Source organism: Megalobrama amblycephala, linkage group LG24 (genome assembly GCF_018812025.1).
Source record: "Megalobrama amblycephala isolate DHTTF-2021 linkage group LG24, ASM1881202v1, whole genome shotgun sequence".
Taxonomy (NCBI): domain Eukaryota; kingdom Metazoa; phylum Chordata; class Actinopteri; order Cypriniformes; family Xenocyprididae; genus Megalobrama; species Megalobrama amblycephala.
In genome coordinates, this window is record NC_063067.1 from 480,001 (window position 1) to 492,976 (window position 12,976).

The 12,976-nt window shown below is 35.2% G+C and overlaps 1 protein-coding gene and 1 long non-coding RNA gene across 3 annotated transcripts in view; one reads left to right on the forward strand and one right to left on the reverse strand.

Moving 5' to 3' along the window:
• LOC125260731 overlaps positions 1-4,713 on the forward strand; it is a 12,972-nt gene extending 8,259 nt beyond the window's left edge. For both annotated transcript variants that reach the window (XR_007183110.1, XR_007183111.1), the window contains exons 2-5: positions 312-725; positions 2,059-2,251; positions 4,119-4,405; positions 4,571-4,713. This is a non-coding gene — a long non-coding RNA (uncharacterized LOC125260731). The remainder of the gene's footprint in view (positions 1-311; positions 726-2,058; positions 2,252-4,118; positions 4,406-4,570) is intronic.
• Positions 1-11,676, reverse strand: part of LOC125260725 (tetratricopeptide repeat protein 39B) — a 16,111-nt gene extending 4,435 nt beyond the window's left edge. The window contains exons 1-16 of the mRNA XM_048179226.1: positions 11,295-11,676; positions 7,626-7,660; positions 7,439-7,543; positions 7,207-7,338; positions 7,052-7,128; positions 6,891-6,958; positions 5,111-5,175; positions 4,568-4,673; positions 4,356-4,421; positions 4,176-4,284; positions 2,445-2,512; positions 2,289-2,348; positions 2,054-2,215; positions 541-632; positions 340-460; positions 138-249 (exon numbers count right to left, since the gene is read on the reverse strand). Of these exons, the coding sequence (XP_048035183.1) occupies positions 138-249; positions 340-460; positions 541-632; positions 2,054-2,215; positions 2,289-2,348; positions 2,445-2,512; positions 4,176-4,284; positions 4,356-4,421; positions 4,568-4,673; positions 5,111-5,175; positions 6,891-6,958; positions 7,052-7,128; positions 7,207-7,338; positions 7,439-7,543; positions 7,626-7,660; positions 11,295-11,339 (1,423 nt within the window). The 5' untranslated portion in view covers positions 11,340-11,676. The remainder of the gene's footprint in view (positions 1-137; positions 250-339; positions 461-540; positions 633-2,053; positions 2,216-2,288; positions 2,349-2,444; positions 2,513-4,175; positions 4,285-4,355; positions 4,422-4,567; positions 4,674-5,110; positions 5,176-6,890; positions 6,959-7,051; positions 7,129-7,206; positions 7,339-7,438; positions 7,544-7,625; positions 7,661-11,294) is intronic.
• Positions 11,677-12,976: the final 1,300 nt, after the last annotated feature.

Genomic DNA, 12,976 nt, shown 5'->3' on the forward strand with positions numbered 1-12,976 from the left:
ACCAACAACATTACATAAACAATCATACATACAGCCACAATTTTTATCACGAAAATAAATGGCAATTAGATTTTTCCTCAAACGCAGTCAGAGTTCTCACTCGAGAAGGTTCATGAACGGCTCAAATAAAGTCTCACTGGGATCGTTGCGCAGCTGCTCTTCCGCTCTCTCGATGGTGACCAGTAAGCTCTCAGTGTAATCCGCACGTTTCCCAACGATGGTGAAGCCGTTCCACACGTACATCATTTCCTGTGTGAAGAACCACAGACCCATGACTTCCTCCTCTCTTGATTTACATGTGTTTTTTGTAGCGTGTGTGTGTGTGTGTGAGAGACGCACCAGAGCAGGAATCACCAGTTTGACAGGCACGGCTGACGAGTATCTCCGGGATTTCCTCACGGCAAACTTCTCCGTAGGGATGGACTTCCCGGCCAGACGCTGCTTCAGTCCCTCCACCTGCCTGCGGCACACCAGAGAGAGCCGCGGACCATCAGCCTCAGCAAACGCCGAGGAATCTCACGAGAGACGCGGCAGACTCACCTGAACAACTCCACGATACTCTCTCCGGTCGTCTTCACGTCCTGCTCGGACATCATGCTCAGGATAGCAGCTTTCTGATACACGTAGATGGCCTGAGAGAGGAGAAACAGCTGATCATCGTACTGTACGCGCTCAAAATACCTTCGAAATCTCACTTGTTACCATCAATGACTTAAAAAAACAGGGTAATTTTTTTAATGTCTTTGTTTTTCAATAGTTGTGGGTTCAATGTTACAACAAATATTATTTATATAGACTGAAACTGATCCTGACTGGTTTTAATGCAATTCACTATAAATCACAGGAAAAAGAGCAAACAGATCAAAACAGCATTATAAAAATTATGATAATTACAAAATTTATAAATACACAAAAACACATGATAAATAAAACTGTATTTAACAAATTACATTTTAGGGCCCTATGAAATTAGTTTTTTTTCTTCTAGATTCTGTTTTATTTATTATTTTATTATTATTTTTTTAAAGGTTTAATTAAATTGCAATAATCAAGTTTGTCTAAATCATAAAACTTCAATAGTTTAACTAGACAAAAATGTTAGTCAAGACAAACTTTGAAGCTGGCTTGAGAAAGCCTGACCAGAAATTTGAAAAAGTTTTAAAAGCTTGAAGATTTTGAAGGTTTACTTAAATTTTAATAATCAAAGAGCATGTCTAATCAATAAAACTTAAAATTTTACAATAATGTGTCCCTATGAAATGTTTTATTTTTATTCAGAAATTCGGTGTTGTGTTTTAATTTTTCTGGATTTATGATTTAATGCAAATTTATTATCATAAACTGTGGTAATCAATTAAATGCATAAATAAATAACAACTTTTAAAATGTAAATCAAACAATTCCTTTTGTTTTTTGGCATACAAAGCGCCGCACAAGAGAGGTTTACCGGTAAAATCAACAAAAACATTGTTTTCCGCGTCACAGATATCTTGACATTTCACCCAGAAATGAACATCCTCATCATTTACTCAAGTTAAGCTAATTTAACAAATATTTCAGCATTTTCTAATTGTATTTATTTATCTAGTTTTCATTTTCACAAAATGTGAATATTCTGTATTACAATGTTTTGTTATTTTATGTTGGTGCTTTTGGAAATGGATCTTTATATCCATAATTAGGATTATTATTTTGCATTCTAGAATCATTCTGAAGCAAAGTACTGTATGTGCTTCCTGCTCATCTTTTATTTATTAATTCATATCGAGGTGTAGTTATAGTTAAGATGTGTGTTTGTGAATTACTGCCAAACTTTGGGAGAGTCTATACAGATATACAATACAGATGTTTTGAAGCAGATTCATAGTATTACATGGAAAATAACAGTGTTGATGTTCCAAAGTTCATCATTTATGAAACAATTTCCATTTCAGCTGTAATGCAGTCATTATTCAGATCAATTCAGCTCAAGTTTTGTTCTCGTCTGATAGCGTCAGTGCAGTGAGAGCGATAATATTACAGCATTTGAAGTGTGTGTGTGTGTGTGTGTTACTTTAGACCAGCGGCTCTCTCGGCACAGCAGGTCAGCGTATCGGTACGCTTCCATCCACTGCTGCTGGAACGAGTGACACCACATCAGCTCCCAGTAGCACAGATGATGGACCTGACGCCACTGCTGCTGGGTCGCGATACACTCCTGAAACTTCACCGCTGCCTGAGAGATTCACAGCCGTTACAACACAAGACACGGGTAAACACACGTGCGGACCGCAGCAAAACCCCCTCACCTTCTCAAAGTTTCCCCTCAGTAAGGCGATCCGAGCCGAGTAAAACAGGATGATGGAGCCCTGGGAACAAAAACAGCTTTCAATAGAATCAGGACTGCTAAAGTCACCATGTGACAGTGTGTAACAAGTGTGTGTGTGTGTGTGTGTGTGTCTCACCCGAGGAAATCTCTCTATGTACGGCTCCAGCAGAGCCTCGGCCTCCACCAGGTTCCCCTCACCAGTGCCTGAAACGCAATAAACACTCAGTATTACGACACAAACAGCAGGAAACACAAACACAACATGAAGCAGAAGTGAAGTCTGGAATACACTGCGTGATTTCTGCTCTGATTTAGTTATTATAGTTCACTGAAACTAAGACTAAAACCATAAAAAATGTTCGTTACTTGACATAAAATAAACATTAACTGAAATGAATATATACAGTACCAAGATAACTAAATCTAATACTGAAAAAATCTACATATACAAAAACAAAACAAAACAAACAAACACAAAAAAAAACGACAAAAAAATTAAGACAATACTAAAGCCATGAATATTATTATAGTAATTTCACAGTTATCATATTATTTATAATTAATAAAATAAAATAAACAATAATAAATTATTTAAAATATATTTAAATCAGGGTTATTATCATCAACTAAAACTAAACCTTCTAATTCAAATTAAGCTGAAATAAAATAAAATATAATATAAATATTAGTTGAAAAACTTAAACTAAAAGTTAGAACTGTTGACTTGGAAATAAACTGAAATAAGTCTGAAATTATTAAAGCACTAAAATTATTACCTGGAAATAAATAAATAAATTAAACCTTAATAACAATATTTTAAAAACGACAAAAGCACATAACGAAATGACTAAAAATTAAACTAAATTTAACATAAAAAAAACAAAAGTATTAAATAAAAGCTAATTCAAAATATGAATAAAACTAAAATAGCACTTAAATAAATTATATATATATATTTTGTCAAAGTTTAGTAATTTCCCTGTGTTTTTGTTAAATATAAATATATATAATTAAATCATCAATTAAAATAAAATTAAACCATTGGTCAAAATTGGGTATTTGACTAAAACTTAAAAAAAAAAAAAAAAAAAAAAAAAACCCTACTTATCCAAAAAAACAAACAAAAAAAAACAACTAAAAGCTTGATGGTTTATTGTTTGAAATTAAAGAAATTAAAACAATACTAAAGCCATGAATATTATTATTGTAATTTATCATATTATTTATGATGTATAAAATAAAACAAACAATAATACATTATTCAAAACATATATAAATCAGGGTTATTATCATCAACTAAAACTAAACCTTTTAATTCAAATTAAGCTGAAATAAAATAAAATATAATATAAATATTAGTTGAAAAACTAAACAAAAGTTAGAAATGTAAACTGAAATAAACTGAAATAAGTTTAAGGTGAAGCACTGAAATTATTAACTGGAAAAAAATAAAATAAAATAAATAAAATTAAACCTTAATAACAATATTTAAAAACCCCCGACAAAAGCACATAACGAAATGACTAAAAATGAAACTAAAATTAACATAAAATACTAAAACTAAAAGCCAATTCAAAATATTAATAAAACTAAAATAGCACTTAAATAAATTATATATATTGTTTTTGTCAAAGTTTAGTAATTTTCCTGTGTTTTTGTTTATATATATATATATATATATTTATATCAATATTTATAAATAAATAAATAAAAATTAAACCACTGGTCAAAATTGGGCATTTGACTTCAAGTCTATGATTCCATTCAGTCCTTGTTGATTTCAAACATGTCTGATATTTTGATATTTCAGATCGCATCTGATGCCCAGTTCTCCTGGTCAGGTGTGTTTGTGTGGTGCAGTGGTTACCCAGGATGAGAGAGACGTAAGTGTGGTAGAAGAGCAGCGTCAGGACACACAGGATTGATCTGAGACTGTGACTGCCGGCGCCGTCCCGCAGCTGCGACAGACCGAACTCCTGCAGGACAGACACCGTTAGTTCAACTCATTCCGTCTGAACAGCTTAATTTCCCATCAGCAGCTACTCACTCGATTCCCTGAGAAGCCGATGAACTCCAGCAGTCGAAGGATTCGTGCAGGTAGTAAAGACAGCATCTGACACACACACAGTTAAAGCTTCAGCTCGACATCCATTCATCTGCTGCATTTCACTTTTCAATTGGTTTCTATCAGTTATTACATCAGTCTAATTTAATCACATGCACAGTGACTCTCCTGCACTTCCTGTCTCACTGACTGACCAGGTTGAAGGAGCCAATCCCCAGCTTGACTCCGCCCTCAAACTGTCTGAAGGCCTCGCTGTCTCCGCCCACTCCCTGAGACATGTTCAACACATTCTGGCAGTCCCTAAACACACACACACACACACACACACACACACTTCAGCTAGAGAACAATAATAATAAATAATAATAATAATAATAATATCAATATATATAATGTGTATGTTCAAATATATTTTATCTTGATTATTACTAAATTGATTTTTTTGTCGTTCACAAAACATAATATAAAAAATATAATTATACAATAATCAATTATTATAATATATTATTATATATTAGTATAATTATATTTTTAGAAATTATAAAATATTATTTTATATAATATATTATATTTAAATATTATAAAATATAGTTTTCAACTGTCAAGTTATTTATATTATAACAATATTGTAATAATAACAATAATAATATTATAATATTAATACAATATTTTTTACAGATATTATACAGTAGATTAAATCACATTTTTTGAATATGAATGCTTGATTTCAGACTCACTTGTAGATTTGATAACTTGTGCGTACTTTGATTCCTCCTTTAATAAAACTGATCATGTTTTCATCCTGAAATAAACACAAAGCAGTGATGAATGAGAATGTGTCTTATATTTCATATTTATTTTGCATAATTAATATTATAAAAACTTGTTTCCACCACAGAATGAAAAAACTAAAGAGCTCAACTCTCAAAATACTGATTATCACTTGCAATTCTGCCTTTTTTCTCAGAATTGTGAGATTTAAACTATTTAGATGGTATTTTTTATTTATATGTGGGTCAATGACACGACAGGGGTCTTTTTTTGTCCAAAAAGGCCTTAATAATAATAAAAAACAAAGATATGACATCCAAAGTATCTACACAGCAAAATCTCCAGAGTTAAATCAACTCTGCTCAGATTACATATGGTCCCTCTCTAAATAGTGTTAAAATAACACTAAAGCAGAGTTAAAGTTAATGAGATAATTAAGCGAATAATAAAAAGTGATGATTGTGCATTAGTGATGAACACCTGCTGTTAACAAGCAGAATCACTGAAGAAAAGAGAAACACAAGAACTACAACTGACTTCAGTCACAGCCTTATTAATTGCTTAATTATCTCATTAAGTTTATAATTAAGCAATGAATTAAGTGATGATTGAGCATTAGTGATGAACACCTGCTGTTAACAAGCAGAATCACTGAAGATATCACAAGATTTCAGCAGAGGATTGTCTTTTCTTCAGTGATTCTGCTTGTTAACAGCAGGTGTTCATCACTAATGCACAATCATCACTTAATTATCTCATTAACTTTAACTCTGCTTCAGTGTTACTTTAACACTATTTAGAGATGGACCATATGTAATCTGAGCAGAGTTGATTTAACTCTGGGATTTTGCTGTGTAAGGTACAACTAGATCTCTTTTATTGAATCCAGAAGGGTTTAATTATATTTTTCTACATATAAATGTATTTTAAAGATTTTGAAGTGTCAAAAGGTCATTCGGTTTAACCGTCCAACCGTTCATTTGTGATTAAAATATCTTAAAATGTAATAAATGTATATATTTTTTTATTCTGGCATGATTTTATAACATCATATATCAACATAGTGCAAAATGGTGTTAAAATTATGTGTAGAAGTCGTTGCTTTGTTATGAGAAATAATGTCCGGAAAAATGAATGTCATTGATTTCATTCGGAGTAACTGATATAAAGGGATCATTCTGGATCAAGTCATGTGGTCATTATCATGTGACATCATTCAGACCACATGGTCATGAAGCAAAGTAACTAACTCTCTCTTAACTATTTGAAAAATTCATGTTTTCAATTGTTCAACATCAGGTCATTCGGTACAACCGCTATAAAACATGGAAAATGTTGTAATATTTTTTACAACTTGTTAAAAAGCCTGTTAGCATTGTTTGAAAACATCGTCATTTGGTAAAACCGAAATTTTGGTTAAACCAAATTACTTTTTTTGGTGACAAATTTTGTCCATCTTGTAAAAAAAAAAGACAAAATCAGTGTTAATTGATTATAAAAACCACATAATCTCCTTGTTAACACTTAATAAAAAAATTAATTATATCTCCATTATGTTTTTAAAAGCCTCATTCGTCAATGACCCATTTTATGGGTTTGTGTGCGAGTCTGTGTTTTTGCTGCTGTAACGTTCATTTCCCTTCAGGCGTTACTAATGTAGCATCATATCATGTAAATAACACTGTTGCCAAGTTATTAGTCAAGCCGGTGTAGACGCACTGGACCGGAGTGAAGCGGTTCACTGACCTGTACAAATGTTAGTGTGGCTTTCTGCAGCAAACATTCAGCATAGCAGATCTCCGCATGCATCTCCTCTGCACACACACACACACACACACGAGTAAGATCTCTACACAAACACATTCAGACATGTGACTAAGCGCTCAGTGTCTCAATCACACGGTTACCCTCTTTCAGGCTGTCTGACGGCTGTTTGGACATCAGGCTGGATATGGAGCCCACCATTGAGTTTCGTTTCCTGAACCTGCAGACAGACGGGAACAAGTCAGAACTGTCCAGAAGCGCCAGCTTCAGTGATGATGAACTCATGCTTGAGCCGCACCTCTGGCAGGTCTGTAAGGCGTCTTTGATGGTCGCCATACCGGTCTGGATGTCTTTGTGCTCGAACGTCATGGTGGCCTGCATCGCCAGAATACTGCTGTAGCCCAACGCGTGATACATGCTGTCCTTAGACCTACGGTTAACAAGTAAAAGCCTTTCAGTATCATTGTACAAACTTCCACCTTCAGCTTGAGGTTCATGTGCGTTTTTGCTCGGAAAAGTCAGCGGTGTACCAGGGTTTGAGGAGGTCCAGGGCTTCAGAGAACTTGTTGTTGAGGACGAGGTTGAGGGCCATGGTGCACTCCTCTATAGACGTACGCAGGTCCATCTTAGACGCCCTGAACACACACAGATTTTATTCTGATACATAAATATGATCAATGATCCTGATTGTGAGGGATGAGCTGATGTGATACTCACACTGGGATGCGATCGAAAGCATCTTCAAAACAGTCCTGAAACAAACCGAACAGATAATGAACATAAACACGTCAGAAATACAGCAGCTGCAGTGCAGAAACACTCAACACACATGAGCTTCTCTCTGCGCTCAGATCAGATGTTCCACTAACACGACTGTCTCTATTTATAGATGTCCAGTTACGTAACTCGGTTTGGACCGTCGCTGTCTGACACACAGACCTGATGTCTTCATCACAATATCTTCACTTATAGTTGCATTTTGTGCAGATAAATCCATCTTCATTACTGTATTCAGATCAAATAACACTTGTGTTTGTGTACTTCTAGAAACAGCAGCATGAAGAGCTTTATAATGCATTAGGCCTCATGTTAGTGTGTGTGTAACAGTGACATTTACCGTCATGAATATTTAACTAAATCTGTCAAAGTGCACAGGAAATAGACAGCACTGAAAAAACAACAAACATTCATTAATGAAAGAAACGGAAACACTCATCTAAATGAACTAACAACCTTACATTGTTCAAACCGGAGTCGACACTGATGGAGAGACTCAGGAAGAAGTTACAACTTTTAGACGTTTCTGAATGGTTAGTGGATAAATTGATGTAGTTGCTGTGGAGTTGATTCAACTCATCCACTAGCATGTGCCGTCATGTTCATCTTTTGTGTTGAATTGACCCTCGTTTGGTGTAAAATGACGGCATGTCAACAACACTCTACTACAACTCTTCCTCTTCTCTAAAGCAGCCCAACATGGCCCCGCCCCCTTTGTTGTGTGTTCTCGGGGGTACTTCACAATATTCCTCATTTAAATAATTCATATGCAGAATAAAGGGGCGGGGCCTGGTTGAGTTAGTTAGTAGTGTGTTGAAACTGGCGGTTATGGTAAGGGGCGGGGCATTTCCCAAACACCAATCACAACACACTGCTGCAGCCGACCAATCAGAGCACATTGTGCTTTTCAGAAGGAGGGGCTTCATAGAGACAGGAACTAAACAGAGCGTTACTGACAGACTGGGAAGAGAGGAGCTGCAACAATGGAGAATATGAGGAAATAATCAACATTCAATCTAGTAGAGCACAAGTTACTGGCGAGATAAAATAATTCACCTGCAGACAAACAGAACGACAGATGCTGGTAAACAACTGCACCCTTTCAAACTATTTAAATTCCTACAGAATTGTGACGTGTGTCTGTGGACAGTGTGTGTGTGTGTGATTGTAAATTCCTCAGTTTTAAAGTTGGACTGCACACAGATAGTTGACTGAAATATGATCGAACATGACTGTAAAAATAAATCTGCATTGTTTGTCCTTTTGATCTTTAATTCATAAAATTAGCAAAAAAAATCTAACCTTTCATTGAAGGAAAAGAATTGAAAGTGGGGAAAAAAATCACATCAGAACTGGTTCAGAGTCAGAGTTGGAAACGTCTTGAGAAAAATGTCTTTTTCCACAAATTTTGTGTTTATGCAAATTGTATAATATCCAAGATACACATTTCTAGTAATTGTGCAGTTAATTCTCATATTGTATTTTCAGAAAGTTTTGGAATATTTTTCATCTCTCCAAATTTGTCACTACCGAAACATGATAATAAATAATTTAATAAGAAGGGTCACATTGACCTATTGAGATTTTGTTTACGTTTAGCTCATAAATATATTTTTTGCTATTTTTAAAAATAGTTTTCACAGGTAAATCAATAACAATTACAATTTTAACAATATTTCAAGTGTAATTTATGAGATTTGTTGTATTTTGAATCCAATCTTTCTTTGTAAAAGTCATAAAGTTTATCAAACTGATTTCAAAGTGAAGGATTCATTAGTTTGAATAAACATTGAATCAAACACTATAATAACATCTGAGTTGATCATTCAATATACTTTATTTTGACAAAACATCCCATGTTTCGGTTGTGATGCACAGTTTCAGTAGTGACAGTAATGTGTTGGTAGTGACACATCACATGACACAATTTAACTCACATACTAAAACATATTAAAACACTAATGATTTGCATAACTGTACTAAAATTGTGTTTATTTCCCCCAAATAAATGATTATGAGTTCCTTTTGTCACTACCAGAACAATGATGTCACTACCGAAACTTCACCACATGTTTCAGTCGTGACAATTTCAGACACTTTTGAGCCGCTCAAAGATGATAATCAGCACATGGTTATCCATCACAGTTCTGAACAGTTGAACACACATAAACACTACATTTAATGGAATAACACCCAAAAAAGTTTGTTTAATTGCAGAAAAAGGTGTTTGTTAGTGACGTTCTTAAAGCTCCACACAGATTTACAGGCTTTTGAACACATTTAACTCAGAATGATGATGATCTGCTGTGAAAGAGAGGCTGTGAGAGGAGGAACACAGGAATGTTGCCTGATCAGAAATGTAGAAGTGTGTTAAAATCAGTCTCAGATCAATGACTCAAACACACACTGTTCCGGTAGTGACATGAAAATGCGAGACACATTTTTTTTACATAAAGTTTGATGGTTTAACAATAGAAATATAAAAAATAAAAAATATTGCTGTTAAAACAACAATGGAAAAAAATGCATAAATTATTTCAACATCATTTTCACAAGTGTTCAGGACAGACTCCTCTCAATTGAAAGTACCCAATAAATGATGATTTTATATATATTAATCTTACTGATATTGTAAATATTGTGGAATTCAATAGATAATAGAAGGATGTTAGTAAACATCTCAAAATTTGAATACTTGAATGCTTTTTAAACATGTTTTTAGTTGTGGGACAGCAGTAGAATGGCCCATAAATGCTCTTAATCGTGTTTAGTGTGTGTGTAGTGTTGTAATCGTGTAAGTGGATTACACTCTTTAGGCTACAGATCACCAGCTCTCTCACACACACACACACACTCACACACACACACACTCACACACACACACACACACACACATTTCTCAGTCAACACGCAGTAATATCTGTGTTTCCGATCAAGCACACATTCTGCAGTGGAAAAAAACACAGTGACAGTAACTGGATCTGCACACACACACACACACACACACACACACACACACACACACTCACACACACACACACACACACACACACTGCTTAGGGTGTTTATCAATAAATAACCATCACACACACACACACACACACACACACACACAGCATGCTTTAAAAGCCTTTCAACAGATGATCTCTACAGAGCAGTGTGTGTGTGTGTGTGTGTTTCAGGATAAGTGCGGTCTGAAGCACCTGGTTGCCATGGAAACGTTTCCATCAGATGACAATATTTTATATAAGAAATGACATGCTGCGACATGTCATGCACATATCACGCATTCGCATGTTATGGTGATCACGTGACTGCTCATAAACATACAATGATCATGATAACGACGCTTCGCGTGAATGTACTGCATGCGTAACCTTCATGACGTCACGGCCGTTGCATAATTACGCCAATGAAAGACGTTTACCTGAACAAACCGAGTCCGAGAGTGTTTAAATCAGAGACATTTAGACAAACACACGCGCCCTATGTAGGCTGTCACTAATGAGTTCCCTAAGTAGCGCGCTCGAGGCCACAGCAGAAGCAGTTCATCGCTGGTCAGGGTTCGGAGGCACAGCCGGTGTTTGCGGTCAGATATCCGACACTCACCTCCTCCGGTTCCGCGCCGTCTGCTCCGGTACCGACCCGAGCCATGGCGCTGTAATTCCCTGAGATCGCGCGGAACGTTTGCTCACATTAACAGTCAGACATCTGGATCCGTCCGTGTGACTCGGTCGGTTCAGCCTCTCGGTACGGACGCCGAATATCGTCGGAGGTATGACGTTCGGTTACCGGACACTCCCACCGAGCGATGCGTGCGTCACGCGGGGCAGTTAATTACAAACCTGTAAAAAATCACCATGGTAACGATCGTAAAAATACAATAGTTACTACAGTTATTGTTGCCGTGAAACGTCGTGGTTTTGTTTCGGTCTCCTCAAAGCTCGCTGAATGACCGGTCTACTATGAGGAAACCGTGGCTTATGAATATTAAGAGTCTTGGTAACTTTCCGCCTGAATTAATATTCATGAGCCGCGCCTCGTGCACAGCAGGCTTCGCTGGCGCTCACACTCCACCGCCAATCGCGTCACGCCACAGATTAATAATTCATGAGCTGACCTCCGCCATTAGTATGATTCCGTGTCGGAACTCACACACTCAGTTATCGGAACGCGGGAAAGAGTGACAAATTCACTAAAACTCATAAACACACGCAATTAATGTTGATACAAATTAAATATAAATTATTTATAATTATATATGGGCCATTCTACAGAATTGAGTTGAAAATTTGTCTTTTTCTCCACAAATTTTGTATGTTTGCAAATTGTATAATAAGCTACATATTTCTAGTAATTGTGCAGTTAATTCTCATATTGTATTTTTTAGAAAGTTTTGGAATATTTTGAATATCCCCGAATTTGTCAGTACCGAAACACAATAATAAATAATTTAATAAGAAGGGTCACGTTGACCTATTAAGATTTTGTTTACATCTACCTTGTAAATATATTTTTTGCTATTTTATTAAAAAAAGTTCTCACAGGTAAATCAATAATTTTAACAATATTTCAAGTGTAATTTATGAGATTTGTTGCATTTTGAATCCAATCTTTCTTTGTAAAAGTCATAAAGTTTATCAAACTGATTTCAAAGTGAAGGATTCATTAGTTTGAATAAACATTGAATCAAACACTATAATAACATCTGAGTTGATCATTCAATATACTTTATTTTTGACAAATCATCCCATGTTTCGGTCGTGATGCACAGTTTCAGTAGTGACAGTAATGTGTTGGTAGTGACCGCATCACATGACACGATTTAACTCACATACTAAAACATATTAAAACACTAATGATTTGCATAACTGTACTGAAATTTAGTTTATTTCCCCAAAATAAATGATTATGAGTTTCTTTTGTCACTACCAGAACAATGATGTCACTACCGAAACTTCACCACATGTTTCAGTCGTGACAATTTCAGACACTTTTGAGCCGCTCAAAGATGATAATCAGCACATGGTTATCTATCACAGTTCTGAACAGTTGAACACACATAAACACTACATTTTTAAATAACAAACACACACACAAAAAAACGATGTCACAACCGAAACTTCATGTCTCAGTCGTGACTGTTTTGGTAGTGACGTGAAAATGCGGGACACATTTTTCAAAAGTTTTATGATTTAAAAAAAGAAATATAAAATAACTTCACTTTAAAAAAAACAAAAAAAAGATATTTTTAAAAACAACAATGGAAAAAACTGCAAAAATTATGTCAA